Source organism: Coregonus clupeaformis, chromosome 36 (assembly GCF_020615455.1).
Source record: "Coregonus clupeaformis isolate EN_2021a chromosome 36, ASM2061545v1, whole genome shotgun sequence".
In the NCBI taxonomy this organism is placed as follows: Eukaryota; Metazoa; Chordata; class Actinopteri; order Salmoniformes; family Salmonidae; genus Coregonus; species Coregonus clupeaformis.
This window is the reverse complement of record NC_059227.1, coordinates 13,368,784-13,394,987: the sequence shown is the minus strand read 5'-3', so window position 1 is coordinate 13,394,987 and position 26,204 is coordinate 13,368,784. Positions and strand designations below refer to the sequence as shown.

Here is a 26,204-nt window from a genome sequence, read left to right as displayed (position 1 = left end):
TGATTTTGGTACGGTCTGCTGTGACATTCATGAACGCAAACCATGTCCCACGTTACTGTGATCTCATGACTTGCATGCGTTGTCCTCTGAACTAGTTCAGTAATAGCATGCAAAATCTTCTCTAAACTAAAGCAAAGTTCAGCAATGCAGAAATATATTGTTGGCTTGTCAATAGTGGCCTACTAGTATAATCAACACATTGCATGGGGAATGTGTAAATACGATTATGTAGCCAACGTTACACAGAAGTAACAAATGATCCTCTTTTTAATACAGGTTTATTTGGGCTGACACCGCAGACATGACTTCCCGCATATGCAAGAACTGTGGTTGTTCCGAGATCGACCTCGACCAGGCTCGGGGCAATGCAGTATGTACGAGCTGTGGGTCTGTGCTGGAGGACAACATCATCGTGTCCGAGGTGCAATTCGTGGAGGGCAGTGGTGGGATTTCGTCAGCCGTGGGGCAATTCGTCTCAGCAGATGGTAGGACCTGCATATTGCACAAGATTTCATTGTCATAAAATATATGTATATATCCTGTGATGAGGAATAGAGTGTACCACTATGCAGTACCACACAAATATCCTCTGCCCAAAGCCAAATTTAGAGATGCTAAATACTGCATAATATTTGTGAAAATGAACCATATTACATGCCAGCTTGTCTCCAATGGTATGCAGACAATGTAAGAAAAGTGTCACAAATAGAAAGACAACTGTTCAAATAAGCTTGACGGTATAATACAATTTGGAAGAATTCCTTGCAGTTAGATTAAACAAAAAGTATTTATAGTACATAATGTAATGTCTTCATAAGCACTAGGCTGCACAAATAAAAAAATAGCATTAGGCTACGACTGGTGCTTTGCTAAATATGTCATCAACCCCTTTAATATAGTATGAATAATTTGAGAAATATTAACTCCATAATGGGTTTGTGAAGAGTTTGACACCCAAGTGTTTCCCCTCCTTGAAGTTGGAACGAAATATACTTCAGTTTTAAATTGTGTTATGGTCTTGCCGTAAGGCCAAACATTACAAATATTCAACATAAATATGGGAATTTTAAATGAATGAAATGCATATGGTTTTGAAGTCTGCAACCTTGTCACTAGCCCAATATTAGACCTCTGATTAATTAATAAAACAAGGTTTAAGGGCATTCCATAGCGACTGCGTTTGAGAACTCGCGGTCCAATGACTACCTGCTAACAGCGTGTGCCCCATGTCCATAGCTACATCCATAAGATCGGTAGACTGTTCTGATAAAAAAAAGTCAGTGGTTCACACCGGTCTTAGCTAATGAGTCCCACAAAACGGGCAGGTGCTGCCCCAGATGAGAAGTAAAGGAAACACGTACGTGCAAAGCTAGAACAAAACGTTGGGATCCATATTAGATTTGGGGAGGGGATAGCATCTCAAAACTGGGTTTAATAGTTATTTACATTTTAGACATTTAGCAGACGCTCTTATCCAGAGCGACTTACAGTTAGTGAGTGCATACATTTTTCATACTGGCCCCCCGTGGGAATCGAACCCACAACCCTGGCGTTGCAAACGCCATGCTCTACCAACTGAGCGACACGGGGCCTATGTTCACTGCTCGGTGATGCAAATGGCGATTCTCCAATCAGAACCGTCCACCGATTACGAATGTCACTTCGGATTCAGAACACATGCTGCTAGCAGGTAGTCATTGTACCAGAAGTTCTCAAACGCAGTCGCTATGGAATGCCCTTAGACCTTGTCTCATTAAAATCAGAGGTCTAATATTGGGCTAGTGGCAGGGTTGCAGACTTTGTCTTAATGAAATAGTTAAGAGATCTAATATTGTGCTACCCTGCAACTTCGTTTGCTATACTAAGATGGCTAGGGCTGGAAAAATATAACTCAAATGCAGAGATGGCGCTATAGTTAAACAATGTATAGCTTCAAAATATGGTTAAAGACATTGTTTACAATGGTGTAAAACAACCCTATATTTTGGGTTATGAGCCAGTTTAATTAAGTGCATGAGGCATTTAAAAGTGACATTGAATCAAGGGGGCGTAAATTATTTTAATTTAAAATGGCTGTATATACGGCTGTAAGTTCACAGTGGGCCTTTAAACATAAGTCTTGTCCAGAAATTCATTATACATTTCATTGACATGTTATTTCCACTAGGGTCTTCATCTTAGTTATCAACTTATTTCTATTCACTTTTTGTATGATGCTTAATTTACACTGAATAATAAGAATTAGCTCACATGACTTTTTAAAGATTAATATAGTAAAGATTAGTCCTAGAACCATGCAATATGTAGCCTAGAAACCCAGTCTGTGGGCTACATTTAGCTTACATTCCAATCGAAAAATCATTGCGCTCGAATAGACAAGGTTAAATTTAAGAAGGTTAGACTAAAATGCTCCAACAGAGCAAAATCTGAAATGGAATTGTATTGCAATAGAAGATCTTGATAGGCATGGAAGATTCCCCAGTTAGCAACATTATCCTAGAGGAAAAATTGACAAGTTAATTTTGAGTAATTTTCCAAGGTGCTCAGCTCACCTTGGCTTTTTAACTTCATTGGCCACGCTTACCTGTGGGTGGAATACAAATTAAATGTTACAAAAGGTTCCACATTTTATATTATCCAGAAATTATGGCTACACAAGCACATTTTCAAAGCAAACTACTTGTGAAAATAAGATAAGCAATCTGCTTTGATCACTGCTATAGTCTAGTGCTTCATTATGATAATTATAGGACAGATTGCTTACCTCTCAAGATGCCTTCATGCACGCTACCACCGTAGCGGCCTGGGCCACTGCTCCTGGGGTTTAGAGGGTTATTTGAACTTGGCCCAGAGTTTTCATGTGATCCATCAGCATCAATATGGTTACCACTGATGACTTTGAGCAGGTTTGGATCTTGTCCTTTTTCTGTAGAGATGTAGTTCAAGTTGTTGGGATTATTCTCAGCTCCACCTTGGGTGCCTTTGAGTCTAGACAAGTACCCACGGTGATCTGAAAGAGTTTGTCCACTACCAAGACCAAGTTGGTTTGCACCATACTGACTATGTGGATGAAGGGTGCTAGGAGTGTTGGGGTTTCTGTCTCGTTGGATATTGCCTGTTTGTACAACCCCATATCTTGGTGATTGAACACTGGTTATTGATAACGGTTTCTTAGCACTACCTTGAACAGCTCTATAGAAGCTTAAAGGTGACCCATGTTGACTACGATCAGGTTGGCCATTGCTGCCCTGGGCATTTTCATTGGCACTATTGGCCGATTGGACATCGCCATAAGCATTCTTGCTATTACCATCTTGGTATTTACTGTAATGGCTGGAAGCTGGTTTTACTTGGCTGGGTGACAGCTGGGCACTGGCAAGCTGTGCAGACCCAAGGTGGCCTAGTGCAGTTTTACCTCTGTTTAATGCTCGACTATGACCACCATGCTGCACAGGCTGATGGAGGTTAGAAGTGGTTCCATGAATGGGGTCAGGTTGGCCATTTATGTTCCCACCCTGAGATGTTGGTTGGAAATGGCTGGGGGAATAATGGACAATGTTGCTCAGGGCAAAGTTCTGTTGCGTTTCCACTGATTGGGCACTACCACTTTGGGCTGACCCTTGGTTGAACAAACGATCAATAGGACTGACACGGCTGGGATTGTCTTGGGCACCAGTGTCTTGAGAAACAATAAGCTGGCCTCCACGGCTATCTTTTATAAAGTTTGAATTTCCTCCAGAGTTGCCCAGGGAACATTCCTCACAAGGGTCTGATCCATCAGAATCAACATGGCTACCACTTATGACTGCAAGCGGATTTCGCTCTTGTCCTTGTGCTGCAGACTGAACAGTAGCCTGTTGGATGCTGTGGTGTTGAGGGTTAGTATACTTGTCAGTGGCAGATTCATTTCTACCACTTTGTGAACCTTGATGTTTGTTTGGAGCAGGTTTGACACCGATCTTTTGAACAGCACCATACTGGCTAGAAGATTGCTGGCTGAGGTTACCTTGAGAAGGAGCATACCTGCTGGTTGTAGGTTTAACACTGATGTTTATTGGACCCCTGTCCTGGTTTGTAACTGGTTGGATGATCTGTTGAAAAAAGTTAGCCCTTGTTGGAATAAGGTCAACACTGCTGCTTTGTGAGCCCTCATACTGGCTGGGCACTGGTTGAGATCCACGTAGGGAAGCTATTTCATCACTGCTTTGGTGACCACCAGTAGTTGGTTTAACATACTGAACAGTAGACTGGATTTGAATAGGTTCAACTCTGTCCCTTTGTGGACCATATTGGCTAGGCACTGGTTGCAAAGTGTTCGGAGCAGGATTAGCACTGCGGTTTTGAGCGGCATCATGGCCAGTAGTTTGTTCGCTGTTGTGACGTTGAGTGGTATTATACTTTCCTGTGGCAGGTTCATCTGTACCATCTCTAGGTTTGAAGCCTAAGTATTGAGAAGCACCATACTTGTTAGGAGCTGAGGTTACTCTGTGGCTTTGTGAACCTCCATACTGGCTTGTAGCTTGTTGGTCAATGTTTAGGTGAGAAGAAGCATACTGACTGGGAAAGGGTTCCCTTATGCCACTAGTGGCAGGTTGGATACTGATCTGTTGAGGTGGTGCTGGCTCAACTCTGTAGCTTTGTGAACCTCCATACTGGCCAGTAGCTTGTTGGTTGATATTACTTTGAGTAGGAGCAGACTTGTTGGGAGTAGGTTTAACGCTGACATTTTGTGGACCCCTGTCCTGGTTAGAAGTACGATGTATGATGTTCTGTTGAAAAAGACTAGTCCCAATAGGGGCTTGGTGAACTCTGCTGCTTTGAGAACCTTCATACTGGCTAGGCACTGATTGAGATGTGCTTGGGGCAGGTTTAGCACTACTGCTTTGAGAAACATCCTGGCCAGGAGCTTGTTGGATGCTGTGGTGTTGAAGGGTTACATACTCGCTAGTAGCAGGTTCAACTCTATCACTTTGTGAACCTTGATGTTTGCTAAAGGCAGGTTTGATTGCAGTGTGTTGAGTAGCACCATACCGGCTAGTAGTGGGTTGGACGTTATGTGGTTGAGAGGCAGCATGCAGGCTAGTAGCTAGTTTCTGCAAAGTTCCACTGTACTGACCAGGTGTAACAATCCTGGTTTGCATTCCCACATACTGGTTAGAAGCTGGTTGGACATGATTGCTTTTGGAAGCATCATACTTGCTAGCCACAGGGACATACTTTTTGTCCTGGCTGGTTCCATAGAAGCTAGAGGCTGCACTACTATCAAGTTCGCTGCTTTGGCATGTACCATAGTGAACAGGTTTTGCATTACTTGGGTGAAGTTGAGTGATACTTCCCATTTGTGCAGGCTGATGGCGATGAGGGGTAGACTGGACATTGTCTGAAGATTGGTAGACTGTGCCCTGTGCTGTGTTGTAATAGTCTGTGTTAGGTTTTGCGCCACTGTGGACAATTTCAGTCCTGCCAACTGAGGCTCCATAATGGCCAGAAGCAGGCTTGGCATATTGTCCCTTGCTAGGTCCATATTCATTTACAGAAAGTTGGCTAGGTACAAGGATCTTAATTGGTGCCCATTGGGCTTTGGTGGGCTTCACTTCTCCTAAGGTGGTTTCATCATGGCCGAGACCATCATGACCAGGAACTTGAGATAAACCACTTTGGTTATCCCCATACATGCTGTATTCAGGGACTTTGCTGGTGGTAGGTTGACGATCTACACCTTGGACAGCAAAGTGGTCTCTGGAAGCAGGTTTCACATAACTTGAGGTACCCTGGGCATGGTCACCTAGTGGGACCTTGTGACTGGGGACTTGCTGGAAGCTGTTAGTTACTTGAGAAGAACCATACACATTATCAGGAAGGACTTGTTTCACACCAAAATGCTGGGCATATGTGTTGTAGTTGGAACCAGGTTGTAATTTAGTATTCGGGTTAACATAGGAAGCAGGGAAAGGGTTTACTTTGCTTGGAGTGTCATAGTGTCTTGGGGTCTTGACAATGTCAGGAGTATATTGTTCACTGGCTGGCTTGACATATTGCTGGGGGGTAGATATGCCATCAGACCTTTGCAAAACACCATATTGGCTATAGCGTCTTAAGCCAGAGAGGACATTACCTCCAGAATACTGCGGTGTGCTGCTACTTTGTGCAGTATAGTCACTTAAAGTGGCCTTATTGTTCACCGTTTGGACAGTTGCATGATGGCTTGGGGCTGGTTTGCTCAACTTCGCAGATTGTACAGTATTGTACATCTCATGTTGGGCAGAATTGCTTGGTATCTTACTCCCATCATTGTAGTTTGGGTGAGGTCTCAAATGTTCCTGTGCATTTTGAAAGCTGCCACCAGGAGTACTGTTTAAGTGGCTGGGAACTGGATTGACAACACTAGGAGGTTGGACATTGATAGTCTTTGCAGATGTAGGCCTATAGTGGCCTGGGATATCTTTGATCCCTCCAACCTGGACAGGGCTGTGGATGGGGAATTGCCCATATCCACTGAGCCTGCTGCCTCCATCAGTTTCAGGCCTGATTCCCATACCCTTTCGATGTGGAGTATTACCATCCTGGGTTGATCCATAAACGTTAAGGGCTGGGGTGTCATTATCACTTAAGTTGTGTTGGCCAGTACCATAAGCACTTCCACCTTGCACAAGTCCATAGCGATTCAGAACACTTTGTACATTGCTGGATGATTGTGGGGCACCACTGCCTTGGAGTGTAATGGAATGGCTGAGAGAAGGATCCAGGGTGTTGTCAGTAGTTGAAGAGCCATAGTTGGTACTATAATGCCCCCCTGTCTGTGACACCTCATGATTGCTTGGAGAAGGTTGTGTGCTGATAACCTGGACACTTTCAGTGTTGGTGGGAACTTGCTGGGGACAGCCAGGCACTGGTTTATTAGTTGCGCCATCTAAACAGAAAAGCATTTATTTTTAATTTCTCAAAAACATACTACATGTAGTTGTGTAAACCAATCTTACCTTTGGTGCTCCCTGTGAATTTGATTGAGCCAAACCCAGGCATTTCAGATTCGAAAATCCTGTCCACAAATAGCCTACTGACTGAGCGGAGTGGGTAGAAGCATTGCACTGTGAGTCTGTAAAGAAGGAAAGGTAATTAGAGATGTGCCATATGCAATCACAGTTAATCCACATTTCTTGATCAGATTTATAATAATATAATATGCCATTTAGCGGACGCTTTTATCCAAAGCGACTTAGTCATGTGCGCATACATTTTTACGTTTATTAATGACATTTGGGACTACATGAATTTGACATATGATCTGATTATTCACACCTAGGTCACCTACTGTATTCTTAAGTAGCTTATTGCACAAATAATCAAGTTACCATGTTCAGATCAGGGCATTGTATAATGAAAGTGACAGCATTGAAATGCTAAGATCGATCATGTTCCCAAATAACTATGACTGATCTTTACCTGAATTTAGAATCCCTGGAGATGAAAGAATTGCTGTCAGGTATGAGCTCCCTATAAGACAGGATCTCGTTTTCATACACTACAAAAGAGTCTTCAACCTATAAGACAAGTGGAAACTGCTGTTACTTTATAATGAGTAGCTCAAGTCAGTCAAAAGCTCATAACTGAATTTTCCCGCCATCAAGCCTATAGCATTATCATACAGCGTTTATTGTTCTATGGGATTGTCATTTAGGCCTAGATAATGTTAAAATCGAAACACCTCTCCCCCTCCTAATAAATTGTTTAAATCAATTAGGCTGACCTTTCAAATTCTGCTAAAAAGACTGAATTCACTATAACTAACAAAATTCCACGGGCTCCAAGCTTATATTCTAAATGAGATCATACCGTAACCGTGGTCCCGCACGTGTTCAAGCCAAACTCAAACAGAACTCTTGAGTCGTCCGATAATTTTGGTTTACAGGTTCTGTCCAAGAGGGTAGTACTGGCTGGAGTCACTGCAGGCCAGGTAGTTTTTGTACTGGTCACCACAGTCATGGTCCCGTCATTTGAACAGACTGGAAAGACAAAAGGTCCATTGAAGATGACAATACAAAAACAAAGCATGCGTGTTACGGATGGATACTCACTTATAAGCTGATCACGTCTGAAAAGACAGCGCGTTGCTGTTGCTGTCTGGATCTCCAAAGTCTTTGAATCTCTTGAGAGTACTTCAAATGTGCCATAAAAATGCCTCAAGTTGATATCCTGAAATGCAAATAAAAAAGTTTTGGCCCAAAGCAGTGAAGTAGGCCTATAAGCAGCTATTAAAGTGAGGGCAATGTCCTGCCAAATTTGGTTGATAGTCATGCCTTAGATCAGTGGTTCCCAAACTGTGGGGGGAGATTAACAAATGCCATAAAAAAAATAAAAAAAAACTAGTCATTTTACCTTAAGCCTCTAGGGGGCGGCATAGTTTCAAAGCCGATGTAGTGGGCCGAGTCAATATTTTAACTTGTCGACCACCTTCCCAAATTGGCGCAAATGTTCTAACTACACGGAACACAAATATAAAAATGCAACATGTAAAGTGTTGGTCCCATGTTTCATGAGCTGAAATAAAAGATCCCAGAAATGTCCCAGAAATGTTCCATACACACAAAAAGCTTCTCTCAAATTGTGCACAAATTCATTTACATCCCTGTTAATGAGCATTTCTCCTTTGCCAAGATAATCCATCCACATGACAGGTGTGGCATATAAAGAAGCTGATTAAACAGCATGATCATTACACATGTGCCCCTTGTGCTGGGGACAATAAAAGGCCACTAAAATATGCAGTTGTCTCACAACAATGGCACAGATGTCTCAAGTTGAGGGAGCGTGCAATTGGCATGCTGACTGCAGGAATGTCTGCCAGAGCTGTTGCCAGATAATTTAATGTTCATTTTACTACCATAAGCCGCCTCCGTCGTTTTAGAGATTTTGGCAGTACGTCCAACCGGCCTCACAACCGCAGACCAGGTGTATGGCGTCGTGTGGGCGAGCGGTTTGCTGATGTCAACATTGTGAGCAGAGTACCCCATGGTGGCGGTGGGGTTATGGTATGGACAGGCATAAGCTATGGACAACGAACACAATTGCATTTTATTGATGGCAATTTGAATGCACAGAAGTACCATGATGCGATCCTGAGGCCCATTTTTTAAAAAAGGTATGTGTGACCAGATTCATATCTGTATACCCAGTCATGTGAAATCCATAGATTAGGGCCTAATTAATTTATTTCAATTGACTGATTTCCTCATATGAATTGTAACTCAGTAAAATCTTTGAAATTGTTGCACAGTTTCATTTTGTTCAGTATAGCTACTGTTCTCAGAGTCTGACACAGTTTAGCAAAATATGGACCGGTGGCTGATTGAAAAATAAAGACAATCCAACCATTAATGAGGGTGAATCTACAACTGATTAACCGCCATCTGATAATGACACTGACCCTAGGCCGAGCGAGGCCGGCGGGAGCTGAGCCTAGGCCGAGCGAGATGCCGGCGGGAGAGACCCTAGTGCCAGTGGGAAAGACACTCAAGGATAAGCTGGCACTCTCGAATTCAGCAAAGAGATAAAGGTGATTACATTCAGTATGGTTTCACGTCTCATGGTCAATGGGGATCCACATCCACAATGCGTTGCGTGTTTAATGTGCTAGAAGCCAGTGAAACTGAAGACATTTACAGAACACTGATAAACCGGTGGATTTTGTCTATCGCAAAGAGCAAGATTTGCGTGGCCAAAAGCAGGTATTGACCACAAACTACAACCAAAGCTGCTTGCTATGAAGTGTCATGATATTGCAAAATCTAAAAAAGCCACATACTAATGAGACAATCTCCTCGCAGCAATAGGCATGGTGAGAAAATAGCGAGTCAGCTCAAACAAATCCCGCTGTCTGATAACACCGTTGCCCAGCGGATATACATTATGGCAAAAGACAAAGCGTCAGCTTATTGATCAAATAAATAAAAAAAGCATGACATTTGCTCTACAACTAGATGAGTCAATTGATGTCACATGCAGCTCAGCTTCTCGTATTAGTCAGATACTGCTATGAGGGGAAACTACATGAAGCGCTGTTATTTTGCAGTGCGCTTGAGGGGCCATTCAACAAACTTGATGAAAAGATGCGGGACGAGGGGCTGTGTTGGGAGAATTGTGTGGGCGTGTGTACAGATGGGGCTGGTACTATGATGGGTAAACATAAGGGTCTGAATGCAAAGATACACGCCGTTGTGCCAAACATAGTATTCCCTCATTGTGTTATACACAGGGAAGCTCTTTCTTCCAAGGCCCTTGAAAATGAGCTTAGTAGCATGCTTCAAACAGCAATAAAAATGGTGAACTTCATAAAGGCACGCCCCATGTATACCAGACATATGCTGTCCTGTGCAAAGAAATGGGATCTGAGCACGAATCGCTACTGTTGCATACTGAGGTCAGGTGGTTGTTGTGAGGTAAAGTGCTGCTGCGTCTACTTGAAATGAGAGATGAAGTGCGCCTATTCATACTGGATACAGAGTCGCCCAATGCAGAATGCCGGTGATCCTAAATGGCTGGCAAACCTGGCAGACATTTTTGTTAGACTGAATGGACTTAAGATGTCACTGCAAGGCCCCAATACCAACATTATGTCATTGGCCAACAAAGTTGGGGGGTTTGTAAAGAAGCTGGAGCGCTTGGCATGGGGTGGGGGGGGAGTGTGGAGATGTTCACTGGTCTCAGATTGAGGAGAATGAACTGCACCTGGATGACGCAACAAAAAGCAAGGATCACTCATCAACTCCGAGGACTTATTGGACATTTCAGGAGTACTTTCAAGAGGAGACACGAAAACCACGACTGGAGCCAATAACCGTTCATTGCCACCACCGCTGGCAGCTATCTGTCATCGGAGCTACAGTAGTCATTCCTGGAACTATCCAGTGACAGGACCTTGCGTGCAGCCTTTGCCACAACACCGCTGGTTGAATTTTGGCTGTCAATCGCAGGAAAATAACAGGGATTATCTGAAATCTCATTGGATAAACTGATTGCTTTTGCGTCGACCCATTGGTGAAACTACTTTTTCCACACTTACATATATTAAAACAAACGGTTATGACTCACAAGAGTGGAAGATGAACTACTTTTAAATCGGTGTCAAGCATAAAGCCCAGAATACAAAATGCTGTGTTCCCAGCATCAGGCTCAATCTCATTAATTCGAGTGAGTATAGATTGATTAAGAACAGGTTTATGTTTAGAGAGATTCTGGTAATTACCCATGTTTATGGCCAAATAAAATTCAAACAAATATGTCTGTATGGATTTGAGAATAGGTGTACAGAGATTCTGGTAATTACCCATGTGAATTACCAAATAAAAGTATGAAGTGAAATGCAAACAGATATATCTGTGTATACATCATTGTACAGCGATTTCAAATATATAAATGGACATTTAAATATGAACGCGTGAGTGCGTCGGGGGACACAAGCTGTGACCCAAATGGATAAGGGGGGCGTGAGCCAAAAAGTTTGGGAACCGCTGCCTTAGATCAGCGTCTCAATCCATTCTTTAGGGAGCCCAAAGGGGGTGCACATTTTTGTTCTAGACCACCATCAACACAGATACAGCTAATTACAGGCTTGGCAAATACCTGAATCAGTTGTGTTTTAGTGCTGGGCTAGACCAAAAATGTGTGCCGCTTGGGGGTCCCCCCAGGAATGCAATGAGAAACAGCGCTTTAGAATTGACAACATACTGTACCTCATAAGTGTAGCCAACAGTGAACAGTGGCACCTCCAAGGTCAAACTATGGCTTTCGTTTCGCAGGTTGTACCCTCTTTCAGCCACCAGCTCTGGTGTTAGAGGGTCATGCCCGACCCCGATCTCCCACAGGTATCCCAGTCTTGGCTGGGTCATGTCAAAGACAATTCCTCTTCCTGTGCAAACCCCTTTCAGCTCAGGAGGGACTGAGGGGGAAAATGCAGATTTTTTTAAAGCAAGTTACTTTGAAGACCTTGTTAAAGTAAAATGTTATGCTTGAAGTAAAATATAAAGACTTACATGCGTCGCTGAGCTGTTCCACAACAGAGGCTAGATGGTAGTAAGCCTCTTCCTGGGGCATGATGCTTAACGTGTAGTTTATGTCCATGGAGTACTGGAGGAGCCCCTCACCTAAGTACTATTGAGAAAAAAATAAATTTTTTGAAATCTCATATTATTTCAAAAGTTGGAATTCATGACTATAAGCTCAATTTATGGAAATGCGTTTGATCTAAAATGTACTCACTGTCCTATAAACAGCCTTGTCGTCAAAAGGAACCGTGATAGTATAGGCATGAGTGCCATTGGCATGGACGACCTTACTGATGGTGTAACCATGTTCTGCAGCGTCAGATACAGAGAACTGCTTTTCATTCAACTTCACTTCAATCAGAGCCACGTCGTGAGGAATGTTCCCCAAGTACACGTTGAACGCATGTTCTTCAACGCTGGTCTCTGGAGGAGTAATGGAGGAAATAGTTAAGTAGCCAAGTAACCAGGATTAACAAGAACTCAGCAATGCCACAAAGCACATTGGAAATGACACCTCAGTCATTGTAACTATATGTTTATGTGCGAAAAGGATGAACATACTGTGGTATGGAGAAAGGGCATCGACATCAACAGTGAAGGGGTGCCGGCACAGCAATGGAGTGTCCACTACCCTGAGCAGCCGGTGTCTCGTTTCAACAGTGCTACCATCAGTGTAGACATGAGAGAACACATGCTCATAGAACAGGAAAGCCACGTACATCTCCCGGTAGATATTGTTTGTCACCAAACTCTAAAAATACACAATTTACTGTGTTAACTTACACTTCAAGCTGTCGTGAATGAGCAACGATCTAGTTAAATAATTAATTTAAAAACGCACACTAGGTAAACGTTATCCTATGAAAATATTATACTGAACAAAAATATAAAAACGCAACATGTAAAGTGTTGGTCCCATGTTTCATGAGCGGAAATAAAGAGATCCTAGAAATGTTCCATATGCACAAAGCTTATTTCTCGTTTGTGTACACATTTGTTTACATCCCTGTTAGTGAGCATTTCTCCTTTGCCAAGATAATCCATCCACCTGACAGGTGTGGCATATCAAGAAGCTGATTAAACAGCATGATCATTACATAGGTGCACCTTGTGCTGGATACAATAAAAGGCCACTCGTGCAGTTGTCACACAACGCCACAGATGTGTACATTTTGAGGGAGCGTGCAATTGGCATGCTGACTGCAGCAATGTCCACCAGAGCTGTTCCCAGAGAATGTAATGTTAATTTCTTCACCATAAACCGCCTCCAACGTCATTTTAAAGAATTTAGCAGTATGTCCAACCAGTCTCACAACTGCAGACCACGTGTAACCACGCCAGCCCAGGACCTCCACATCCGGCTTCTTCACATGCAGGATCATCTGAGACCAGCCACCCTGACAGCTGATGGAGTATTTGTCTGTAATAAAGCCCTTTTGTGGGGAAAATCTCATTCTGATTGGCTGGGCCTGGCTCCCCAGTGGGTGGGCCTATGCCCTCCCAGGTCAGCAGCCCTGCCCAGTCATGTGAAATCCATAGATTAGCGCCTAATGAATGCGTTTCAATTTACGGATTGTAACTCCGTAAAAGTCATTGAAATTGTTGCATTTATTTTTGTTCACTATAGATCAGGTCTCCCAACTCCAGTCCCAGAGAGCTACTTGGTGCAGGCTTGTGTTTCAGCCAAGCACAAAAATACTTGCTCAATTGTGGTCCAGATGAAAGATTAGGCCTAGTTGATTTATTTAAAGGCCCAGTGCAGACAAACTAGATTTTCCTGTGTTTTATATGAAATATAACAATTATAATGCCCTTTAGTGCAAGAGCTGTTTGATAAGTTTCAGCTTGTTTTGGTGGGATGAATTTTTGCCTTCCATGGTGACGTCACCATGCGGTAAATTACTTAGACCAATAAAAAAATGTTCCAAACCTCTGCCAACAGCAGCTAATTTTCAGATTTCCCCTCCCCACTCAGACCACTCCCACACAGTATTAGCAAAATGATTTCTTGAAAGATTGCCCTTTGCTAAGAAGCCATTTGTTTCTTTAAATCACAAAAATGTACTTAAATTGTTACCAAGAAATTGTTTGATATTGCGATAAAAACATCAGCATTGGACCTTTACAGGCGTTAGCCTAGTGCTGGGCTGGAGAGAAAAAAAGCCTTCACACCCAGTAGCTCGCTGGGGCCGCAGTTTGAGAACACTGCACCAATTGAATCTAGCCTGGTCCCAGATCAGTTTGTGCTTTTGCCTACTCCATTGTCAAGCTATGTTTGGCATGGCAACTCCTTATGGAATTGTCAAGAAAGCAGACTGTCACCCAGGCTAAGCTGAACCCAGATCGAGCTAAAGTCCACAGTGGCCTTTACCTTCCTATATCCTCCTTTGGCACCAAAGGGGATACCCATCTGTACCATGAGCCCGTTGACTTCTAGAGTGTAGCCCCTGGCCCTCGCTGTGCCCTCATCCAGCAGTTGGCTCTCCACACCCACGTTGATCTGCTTGCTCTCAAAGCCAACGCCGCTGTGAACCAAGGGGTTCATGATCCTGGGGGTGTCCCAGAGTAGCCTGGCCCCGTCAAAGTATCCTGGGTCTGAGAGCAAAAAAAGCAATACAAAAGCCTTTAGAATGGTAGACACAGAGACGGATTTAGACTTTCATTAATCAGGTAGAACGGAACCAGTAGTAGGCCTAGTCCGGACCTCCAGGCTCAGATTTTAATAACCCTGGTTAACAGTGTAGGGATGAGCACAAGTACTCAATTGAAGGTTTGTACATGATCACTGAATGAGTACTATTTTCAAATGCCACTACGTGCTCACAGTAGGTAGATTACTTTAAACATGCAAGTACTCGAGTAGGCTAATTGAAATAGTTCAGAGATTACAACAGAATGTCTTTCAAATGCCCATACCTTCTGCCTTTCAAGAAGCAGTGGATGATTGATTGTATTTACAGCAGCTATGTTTCCATCCAATTGGCAACAGATTTTCATGCGAATATTCTAAAATCTGCATAAAACAATATGCCCATTTCTCCAGAGATTTTTCCAGCAAATTGATTTGTTGCAGATGTAAGGCTGTGCGTGATGACATAGTTCATATAAAAAATCCCCATGTACTGAATAAAAAAACAAGTTAAATGGGTTTCCATTGCATTTTCAACTAATGGTTCTCAAAAGAAAAATGTGTTATAAAGAGAGCATGCCCACTCTGGTATTGGCACGTTCGCTCTAGCCAAAGCGCGCAGATGCTGCTGTTGGCTAGAGCACACGTATAGCCTACATGAAGACTATTAATATCATCATCAAAAGAGCGAGTAATTATTTGTCAAACGGAAGCCAAGCGTCAATTATCATGTCACCAGAATAAGACCCTCGATATTTATTGGAAAGGAGCGTCAAGCTCACCACCTTATACTTTCAACACCCTGTGAAGTTCATTTATTTCATAAGTAGCCTAATAAACTGCGTGCTTGCCCGACGAGTCGTAGTGGGAGGACCACACAACATGCCATCACCTGACACATTTTCAATATGGTTATTCTATCAATATTTGTGCCTAAAAGAGTTTGACATTTCTCACATAATTCATTTTACCGACAAAAAGATCCCGCCTTGTCTAGCGTATTTTGTTTTGTCAAAATATGGAAAGTTTAACGAAAAATGTTCAGTTTCCATCAGGCCTGTCATTACATTTTTTACCCTACATGTACTTTACTTGCATTATATAAAAAGGTTGTCTGGAAACCTGGTTGTTGATGCACAATTCATGGCTTATCTAAAGAATTAATTAATTAATCTACAGTTGTCTTGAATTATTACTTGCATCATCTTTGAATATAAACATTTGCATGGCGTTATCAAAAGTCTGCTGCAGCTAATGGTAGTGGCATTCTTAAAGACCATTCTTTAGCGATATAGGGGAGTAGAAATTAATGTACTTATGGTGCAGGCCACAGATATGTCAATCATGACCACCATCATTTTCTGACGGAAGAACACTGTCCCGTGAATGACCTCCACCGCAACACCGGCAACCTGAGAGGAGAAAGACAATGTGGTTGGGAAAAGGTCCTGCCAGTTTTAGGCCTTAAAATGACTTCTATTTTAGTAGTTCAACGTTTCTTGCTTTTCCTCATCTTTCCTTCATCTGCACTGATTGGGAATAATACACTGCTATAAGAGCAAGCATCTCGAGGGCTTCCACCATATTTTTTTCAGATCAGCGCAGACGAAGGAAGGGACATGAGAAGAGGAAGCCGTTTCAGAGTACTGAAACGCATAGCATTTCTTGAAATACCCACCATTACGATTTCCGAATGGTTTTGTCTGTAGGGACAGCGGAAGACAACCCTTTTCGGAGTGGCACTCAGCTCATAACCCAGTTGATGGGCTTCGGCGACAGACATGGTGGCCATTTTTTCCTCATTCTTCAGGAACATTACCTGCCATGCAGAATTTGCCATCTTTTGGGCCTAAGAGGATTCAGTATTGAGTCAACATCAAGCTTGAACATGTTTCAATGCACAGATTATACTTTTAAAAAAAACATGTTGAATGCTTCTAAAGGATGTGGCTTACAACAGAATGGGCTGCCCTCCATGCTTCCTTTGAGGTTCCTTCAGAGGTAGTACAAGGAACATCTCTCCCCACAGTTACCTAAGGGACATAGGACCATATGTCAATCATCTTGGGTGGCACATAGGAGGGGTCATCTAACTTTGTGTAGAAGAAAATCATTTGATGGATTTCTGGTTCTGGAGGCCCACTATATGCCAGCCGTAGTTCTAATCAAGCAATTAGTTTGAATCTTAAACACTTAATTAATGGTCAAAAATCAACTTACTAATTTGAGTGGGTATTTATCAGAGTTCATCTGGCAAAGCAATTTGCGTTTCTGTTCAGTTGGTGTGAAACCCAGTATGCACACTGGGCCAGGCCCCCAGGACCAGGATCAGAAAAGGCAGCTTTACTGTACCTCCATGTAGTCCTCTTCACATATAACCTCCCGTTGGGACCAGGGCAGTGGCAGGGAGCAGGTCTGATACAAAGGGTAGCGCGACTGTTGGTCCTTGGCATCCGTGACAATGACATTGAACTGGAAGGTGAATACCTCATCATTCTGAAACGACAAATAGTTATTTGTCATCAGGTTTGATCAGCTCAGCAAGATGATACAGTTCAGTATGGGAAGACAGGAGCTTGAGTCTGGGTCCTCAGTTTGCACCTTTTTGTTCCATTCCTTAAACCAACACACCCGATTCACCACCACATAAAAAAAAAATAATCAAACCACCCTTGATTAGTTGAATGAGGTTTATTGAGTCAGTTGAATCAAGTTGGGCTAAGACTTTAGAACTCTCCTGCCCTAGAGTGAGACATAGGGTATGTCCCAATTCTCTCTCCTTTTTCCCCAAAGTGTGCACTTATGGTGGAAACTCCCACTAGCCCATGCCTCCACCAATCCAATGCTTTTAGATTTGCAGGAAGTAGTGAATAAGTGCACACTTCAGGAGGAACGAGATATTGGGATGCACCCATAGGCTACCTGGTTGTCAGTGTGACAGGAGAAGTAGGAAGCCCTGAGAGTGGTGTAGCCATCCATCTTGAAGGTGCTGATGGTGTAACCACACCGGGAAGCAGTCTTTTCATCTATGGGATGCACACCAGCCACACCTGCAGAGTAGAGGACATTACATTTCACTCTGCGCATCAATTACGTTAAACAAATGGCACATATACTCCTACAATCAGACTATAGGATACGTATAGCCTACTATATCCTACTACTATCCCGCTCATAGTTCACCAATGTTAATATTGAGGACCCACTATCTAGGACTGAGGGCACCAAATCTTTCAATCATAAACAGTTGAAATCAACTTGAGCCATACTTTAAGCAAGGTCTAAAGTAATACAACTAAAATACTAAAACCTTATGTCATCACCCACCTACAGCCTCAAACTGAGGCGCGTTGCCAGACGAACCAACATGCACCCATAGGTATCGATCACGACATTCTGACTGTACGGCCACTCCTACGCAAGAGAATACAGGTTAGGGTAAAATTAATAAATACCTGTGATATTGATTCAGTTTTGTGAATGAACAGAGATTTATCTCTGCTTACATTGATAGGCCCCTGCAGTGGCTCACATGCCTGACGACTATTGTTTTTAGTACAATATTTGTGCTTGGGTACATTAACTTGATAAGACTCATGCAGACCATGATCAATGAAAAGAACTCAGCATACCTTCTGGAATACTGTAACCTTTGGGACTTCCAAGAACCCCCAAATAAAGGAATGATAGTCTGGGAGAAAGTTAAATTAATGCCTGCCATTTCTCACTGGTAAAATCATGGAGAACCACAACACATCAAAATTGTTTTGCATTTTTCCAAATGATTTCCAACTCAGAATTTAAGAAAATCAAACTTACCCAATACTTACGCCAAGACTTGCAGCCATCATTTGGCTATACAAATCCCCAGCTTGACTAAACAATACTAGTACTAGTCAGATAGTAGCAGAAAATAAAGACAGCAAAACTAGTTGCTTTGAAACTCCCTTGCTACTAACCAAAGGGCCAAACAATTTTAATTCAGTCACAGGTAGACTAATCACCACCGGAAGGAGGCGGAATGGAACCCAGGTGTGACTGATTGAACTTGATTGCTTTGTAAACTTTTGATGACTTCCATTGGCACCGTTGTCCTACGAAAGGAGTGAGGCTTATTTGGGTATGCATAGCCAACTGCACAAAATGTTATATTTGGTGGTTGAATATGAAAGTGATTTAGCCTAGCACTACACAGCTGATTCAAATAATCAAAGCTTGATGATGAGTTCATTATTTGAATCAGCTGTGTAGTGCTAGGGCAACAACCAAAACGTGCACCCCTTGGGGTCCCAGGACCGAGTTTGGGAAACGCTTGCCTAGTAGAAGCAAAATGGAGGAGTTTTCCGCCTTTAGTGGTTGGGTTTGTAATCTTATGTTCATCACTGTAAATAGCCAGCAGAGGGAGGTAAATTGTCATAAGCCTGCATTTTATCTAGTCTCTTGCTGAGCTGTGCTGTCTAGCTATCCCAAACCACCAGATGGCAATGTTAATTGGTTTTACACCCTGAGATTTAGAACACAAACACAAACTTCTTCTGTAAATTAACATTGTTTTGCATATGCTGATTAAAAATAAACTCATTCAAAATAGACTAAATGTTTGGTAAAAGATATGGTCTCTCTTCAAATATGCTGAGTGGTTAGTGTAGTTATAATTTGCAATAATGACCTTTTAATTTGACAGAACATTTTTGTCAGCTCTTTTGTGGGTTTGACATCAGAAAGCGAATGGCTGCAGTGGCATTAGCCAGGTAGGTGCTTCCACACATTGGTAGTGGATGATGGTAGTTCTCCCCAATACAATGAAAAGTGCTTTGAGTACCTGAAAAAAATGTAAATAAACCCAAATCTATTATTGTGATTGTTATTATTTTATTTTGTATTATTAGTAGTATTATAAATGATTAATATATTAATATCCTTCCAGGTCCAGTGAAAGCCCCAGTCCTGGGTACTGGGTTCCACACCAGCCTTGGAAAGGAGTCCCGTGCTCAGACGCTGCAGAACGGTGAGTCCTTAACTAAACCCACCATGCCCTCTCTCCTCAAAACATCTGGGGCTTGATCAGCATGTTGGAGATAGAAGTTCAACACATAGAGTGGACATTATTCTTTATTCCAACTAATATACATTCTTGGGTGAATCCTGCCACTTAAGACCTATTTTCACTTAATGCATTGATGCCAATGGGAGATTAAGTGAAAATGTGACTTACGGTAAATGGAATTTGGGATTCACACCTGTATGCATAACTCTTACTCTGGGGACCAAACAAAACCTGTTCAAGCAGGAAACTGAATGATTGGTTGTGAGATAGTGAGTGAAATTAACCAGGATGTTTTTGGTCTCATGTTTCCTGTTATCATATAAAATCTGAGATTACATCTTGGGAAGTTGGTTTACTTGACAGTTTCATATCCAATCATTGTATAGAAGACGGTTTTATGGAGAGGCCAGTTTGGTGCATGTCTCAAATTGGTGTGTGTGAGAGAGAGAGTAGCTAATAAAGCCCATGAGAGAAAGAGAGAGAGAGACTGAGAAACTGAGAGAGTGAGAGGTTTGATGAGAAATGTTCCCGGCCTTGAGGATTTATAGTTTGTGGTGATCACTGTGAACAAGCACATCCCTGTGAGAAAACACTGTGTTCTCAGAGCACACACCACACCTGGACCAACAGCAACACACACACACACACTGTCCCTCTCTCTATCACATTCACTTATTCGCACGCACCACACACACGCACACACAATCCGCCTCTAATCCGCCACTTTCTGTCATCCAAACACACCGGGATTAAACTGTCCTGAGGGGAGTTAGTGGGGTGGGGGTGGGGGAGGATACACACACAGAAACACGCACCAGTAGTCGCGTACACACGGTGGTTAGTTGTATACACAAACACATGCACACACAGCGGTTCCAGAATATAACAATTAATGCTCTTAAAAGCTTTTTGGTTTATTTCTGGCGCTGGGTTGGATGGTACGCTGACACTGGTGACCGGGCTTCACTCCACTCTGCATTCCAGATCAACCTGCCTGACACACAAACACACACACACACACACACACACACCCTTGGCGTTTTTCCTATTTTGTTGCATTACAACCTGTAATTTAAATGGATTTTTATTTGGATTTCATGTAATGGACACACAAAATAGTCCAAATTGGTGAAGTGAAATTAAAAAAATAACTTAAACTCAAAAAAATTAATAACGGAAAAGTGGTGCGTGCGTATTCACCCCCTTTGCTATGAATCCCCTAAATAAGATCTGGTGCAACCAATTACCTTCAGAAGTCACATAATTAGTTAAATAAAGTCCACTTGTGTGCAATCTAAGTGTCACATGAACTGTCACATGATCTCAGGTATATATACACCTGCTCTGAAAGGCCCCAGAGTCTGCAACACAACTAAGCAAGGGGTACCACCAAGCAAGCGGCACCATGAAGACCAAGGAGCTTTCCAAACAGGTCAGGGACAAAGTTGTGGAGAAGTACCCTACCTATGGCCTCCATAATACTCATCCCGTCCCGTCCCGTCCCCCATGCCCACAATGCATCTATGATTACCAGTCCCTGTGCTACCCAGCTATGCCACTAGCAACCTGCTGCTCCAGCTGAGGACTATGACAACCAGGCCTCCCCTGCTGAAAAGGTTAACCAACCTTGCCCTGCATTCCTCAGAACCACCTTTCAAAGCCACCATTCATCCTTCCTTCACCAGCCGTCAAGGATTTTTTAAACTCTCATATGGTAGTATAACGATAATGGTGTTAGGGCAGTTTTTGTAATTTTAAAGTTTCTTGTTTGAAGAGTGACTGAGTCTGATTTAATGAATAAACGGTTAGCTAGCTGCGCGGCATGGCTAGGCTGCTGGTGGCGTTAGCTCTGGCTGTGAGTTTCAGGAGTAGCTAGCCTCGTCTGATATGCAGCTACGGTAATATACTAACTAACTGACTAACTAACCACAGCTAGGAAAAGGACAAAAAAAGATGTCCACAGCCAGCCAACCCACTAGTCAGCATGGGGATGCTGTTGTTCTGACACTGTGTGGACCCATCACCCAGAACACACATCCCACCCCTCATGTCAGTATGAAAAATGTATGCACTCACTATAACTGTAAGTCGCTCTGGATAAGAGTGTCTGCTAAATGACTAAAATGTAATGTAAATGTAAATCTAAGTACAGATCAGGGTTGGGTTATAAAAAAACATCCCACGGAGCACCATTAAATCCATTATTAAAAAATGGAAAGAATATGGCACCACAACAAACCTGCCAAGAGAGGGCCGCCCACCAAAACTCACGGACCAGGCAAGGAGAGCATTAATCAGAGAGGCAACAAAGAGACCAAAGATAACGCTGAAGGAGCTGCAAAGCTCCACAGCGGAGATTGGAGTATCTGTCCATAGGACCACTTTAAACCATACACTCCACAGAGCTGGGCTTTACGGAAGAGTGGCCAGAAAAAAGCCATTGCTTCAATATTTTTTTTGTTGTTGTTATGAATAGTTATGCACGCTCAAGGTTTCAGTTTTTTTGTCTTATTTCTTGGTTGTTTCACAAGAAAAAATATTTTGCATCTTCAAAGTGGTAGGCATGTTGTGTAAATCAAATGATCCAAACCCCCCAAAAATCCATTTTTATTCCAGGTTATAAGGCAACAAAATAGGACATATGCCAAGGGGGGTGAATACTTTCGCATGTCAATGTACACACACATCCTGTGTGCATGCACATCCGACTCACACACACAACAGTATGCGTGAACACATTTAAATCAAATCAAATTTTATTGGTTGCATACACATATTTAGCAGATGTTATTGCGGGTGTAGCGAAATGCTTGTGTTCCTAGCTCCAACAGTGCAGTAATATCGAACAATACACGTGAATCTAAAAGTAAAAGAATGGAATTAAGAAATATATAAATATTAGGACGAACAATATATATACACTACCGGTCAAAAGTTTTAGAACACCTACTCATTCAAGGGTTTTTCTTTATTTTTACTATTTTCTACATTGTAGAATAATAGTGAAGACATCAAAACTATGAAAGAACACATATGGAATCATGTAGTAACCAAAAAAGTGTTAAACAAATCAAAATATATTTTATATTTGAGATTCTTCAAAGTATTTTGGGTCATTGTCCTGTTGAAAAACAAATGATAGTCATACACACAATACCCCATAATGACAAAGCCAAAACAGGTTTTTATACATTTTTACAAATGTATAAAAAATGTAAAACTGAAATATCACATTTACGTAAGTGTTCAGACCCTTTACTCAGTACTTTGTTGAAGCACCTTTGGCAGCGATTACAGCCTTGAGTCTTCTTGGGTATGACGCTACAAGCTTGGCACACCTGTATTTGGGGAGGGTCTCCCATTCTTCTCTGCAGATCCTCTCAACCTCTGCCAGGTTGGATGGGGAGCATTGCTGCATAACTATTTTCAGGTCTCTCCAGAGAAGTTCGATCGGGTTCAAGTCCGGGCTCTGGCTGGGCCACTCAAGGACATTCAGAGACTTGTCCCGAAGCCACTCCTGCGTTGTCTTGGCTGTGTGCTTAGGGTCGTTGTCCTGTTGGAAGGTGAACCTTCACCCCTGTCTGAGGTCCTGAGCGCTCTGGAGCAGGTTTTCATCAAGGATTTCTCTGTAATTTGCTCTGTTCATCTTTCCCTCGATCCTGACTAGTCTCCCAGTCACTGCCGCTAAGAAACTTCCCCACAGCATGATGCTGCCACCACCATGCTTCACCGTAGGGATGGTGCCAGGTTTCCTCCAGACATGACACTTGGCATTCAGGCCAAAGAGTTCAATTTTGGTTTCATCAGACCAGGGGGGGAGTGTGTGTGTGTATGCAAGTGTTAGTGTGAGTGTGTAAGAGTGTCAGTGTAGGCGTGATATGCGGATATACATGTAAACAAGGCTGAAAAGTGACTGGTAGCAGGAATATATAAATACTTATGGTAATATAATAATGGTAATACATGTAAACAGGAGTTACCAGTAAAAGGATATATAGATAGATGCTAATGGTAATGGAAGGCAATAATCAATGAACAGCAGCGTAGCGGTAATAATAAATCTAATCAATAATCATTTTAGCAGCAGCGTTGGTGTGACAGGGAGCAGTAGTTGTTATCCATTTAACAGTCTTATATGGAACGCCGTTTGGGTCTTTGCGTGTCAAAAAAGATACACATCAAATAACACTATTTGACGCGTCAAATAACAATATGCAAACTATATGCAAATGTTGGCCAATCACAAATAAGGCGCATGTGAAGCCAGCTATATGAAAAACATCTCATTCATCGTCAATCATCATCACCAACAAACAAGTAAGTAATGTCGAACCTTGAAAACATGAGAGACCGCTTTTTAAGTACAACCACCTTCACAACCACCCCAGCAGGATCGGGTGGTTCAAAGGTAGGATTAATTATTGTTGGTAATACCTGGCAAAAGTCAACATTGACCGGCACAGCGCCCCCCTTTCCATTATTAGCCTATCTAGCTAGCTATGTTATCGTTTGTTATTTAATAGTATGTCAGTTCGAGTAAACTAGGCATTTCTATTGCTGTTATGTTGTGTTATGATTTCGTTGACGTTTTCTTCAAATATCGCTTGAGAGAATGAGCAGTTATAGAATTGGGCGGAGTCCGAACAACCTTTATGCAAATGAGGATCATCAGTGACAAAATCTATGACTCATAGCACACATATAGGTGAATTGCTGTGACATATGACAAACGAGTGATAGTGTAATCAATGTGTAATAACTACGTACAAAATTTATGAACGTGTTAAATGATTATGTGATGTGCAGTCATATTCAGGTCCTGATTGGTCAACAAGCTTATTTGACGCGTCAAATAGTGTTATTTGACGTGTATCTTTTTTGACACGCAAAGACCCAAACGGTGTTTCATAGTCTTATGTCCAGAGGATAGAAGCTGTTTAGGAGTCTGTTGTTCTGAACCTTAATGCACCGGTACAGATGGTGATACAACCAGTCAGGATGCTCTCGATGGTGCAGCTGTAAAAGTTCTTAAGGATCTGAGGGGCCATGCCAAATCGTTTCAGCCTCCTGAGGGAGAAGAGGTACTGCCGTGCCTTGTTCACGACTATGTTGGTGTGAGAGGACCATGATAAGTCCTCAGTGATATGGATACAGAGGAATTTGAAGCTCTTGACTTGCTCCCCTGCGGCCCAGTCGATGTGGATGGGGGTGTGCACCCGTCCCTGTTTCCTATAGTCCACGATCAGCTCCTTGGTCTTGCTGACGTTGAGGGAGAGGTTGTTGTCCTGGCACCACAGGTCTCTGACCTCCTCCCTGTAGGCTGTCTTATCGCTGTTGGTGATCAGGCCTACCACTGTCGTGTCGTCAGCTAACTTGACCACGATTCTGCCTTGACTGCTCTAGAAGCCTAAAGTGTTTAGAAAGTGTGTTCTGTCCTTATTGTTTAAAATTCTGAGTCTTCCATCTCCCATCTTTGTGTAAAAGAAATGTCAATTGAGACGTGTTTATTGATAGCCTAACACAAATATAGCCTACTACGGGGAATGGAACTGAACTGGCATATGTTTTTATAGTAAAGGCCTATGTTTGTGTTTGGACTAGAGTTGCGGTATACAGTCTGTGTGTTCTGTATTACCATCTGTGTGGTCATGGAGTTTGCTTATTTGCGTGTCTGATATTGTGTGTGTGTGCGCCTGTGTATGTGTTTGCAAGCATACGTGTGTGTGTGTGTGTGTGTGTGTGAGGCTGTGCTGCAGATGGCTAGGCCTCCTGTAGCTCAGTTGGTAGAGGATGGCGCTTGCAACGCCAGGGTTGTGGGTTCGATTTCCCACGGGGGGCCAGTATGAAAAATGTATGCACTCACTAACTGTAAGTCGCTCTGGATAAGAGCGTCTGCTAAATGACTAAAATGTAAATGTAATGGCTTCTCTCTGGTAAGTACACAGCTGTCTGTCTCTCGCTCTGCCTGGGGGAAGCACAGGGGCAGTTTGTCAGGCCCTATTAACAGGGCCTGTCTGGCCCGCTCATGACATCACCGCTACTGGCAACCCAAAACACTAGTAGTCTAGTGTGTGTGGGTATACTATTTATCCGTGTGTGTGTGTGCATGTGCGTCTGTGTTTGTGTGTGTGTGTGTGTGTGTGTTACTACCTACCCATGTGTGTGTAACTATATACCCTAACGTGTGTGTGTGTTTCGGTCCACAGGCAAGCGGCAGATCCACAACCTGGGCAGCCAGCTGCAGCTCAACCAGCACTGCCTGGACACAGCCTTCAACTTCTTTAAGATGGTGGTGAGCAAGCACCTGACGCGCGGACGCAAGATGGCGCACGTCATCGCTGCCTGCCTCTACCTGGTCTGCCGGACTGAGGGCACGCCCCGTATCCTTTGGACCTGCTGCCCTGAAGGGGGCCAAAGGGGGGAGATTGTCTTTTACCATAGGGGGTTTGGGTGAGGGTGTTTCCAAGGCTAATCAATGGTTACAGAT

The 26,204-nt window shown here is 42.8% G+C and overlaps 2 protein-coding genes across 3 annotated transcripts in view; one reads left to right on the top strand and one right to left on the bottom strand.

Moving 5' to 3' along the window:
• Positions 1 to 26,204, top strand: part of brf1b (BRF1 RNA polymerase III transcription initiation factor subunit b) — a 124,599-nt gene that overhangs the window by 424 nt on the left and 97,971 nt on the right. For both annotated transcript variants that reach the window (XM_041865878.1, XM_041865879.1), the window contains exons 2-4: positions 277 to 485; positions 19,598 to 19,678; positions 25,924 to 26,097. In XM_041865878.1, the coding sequence (XP_041721812.1) occupies positions 302 to 485; positions 19,598 to 19,678; positions 25,924 to 26,097 (439 nt within the window). In that variant the 5' untranslated portion in view covers positions 277 to 301. The remainder of the gene's footprint in view (positions 1 to 276; positions 486 to 19,597; positions 19,679 to 25,923; positions 26,098 to 26,204) is intronic.
• On the bottom strand, positions 393 to 18,687 carry LOC121552821. Its single transcript, XM_041865877.2, has 20 exons — positions 18,490 to 18,687; positions 18,303 to 18,361; positions 17,998 to 18,084; positions 17,593 to 17,720; positions 17,023 to 17,166; positions 16,626 to 16,703; positions 16,349 to 16,519; positions 15,986 to 16,082; positions 14,413 to 14,636; positions 12,603 to 12,792; positions 12,256 to 12,464; positions 12,030 to 12,147; positions 11,730 to 11,935; positions 8,076 to 8,193; positions 7,834 to 8,003; positions 7,444 to 7,541; positions 6,981 to 7,096; positions 2,765 to 6,910; positions 2,553 to 2,584; positions 393 to 492 (listed from the first exon to the last, which is right to left on the bottom strand). The coding sequence occupies exons 1-19, from the start codon at positions 18,519 to 18,521 to the stop codon at positions 2,568 to 2,570; spliced, it is 6,408 nt and encodes a 2,135-aa protein (XP_041721811.1). The 5' UTR covers positions 18,522 to 18,687; the 3' UTR covers positions 393 to 492; positions 2,553 to 2,567.

Coding starts and splice junctions, on each gene's coding strand:
- LOC121552821 (XM_041865877.2), bottom strand. CDS start 18,521: ATGATGGCTGCAAGTCTTGGCGTAAGTATTGG. Junction 17,721..17,997: donor GCCTCAGTTTGAGGCTGTAG/GTGGGTGATGAC, acceptor TCTACTCTGCAG/GTGTGGCTGGTGTGCATCCC. Junction 12,793..14,412: donor CCAAAGGAGGATATAGGAAG/GTAAAGGCCACT, acceptor GTGTATTTTTAG/AGTTTGGTGACAAACAATAT.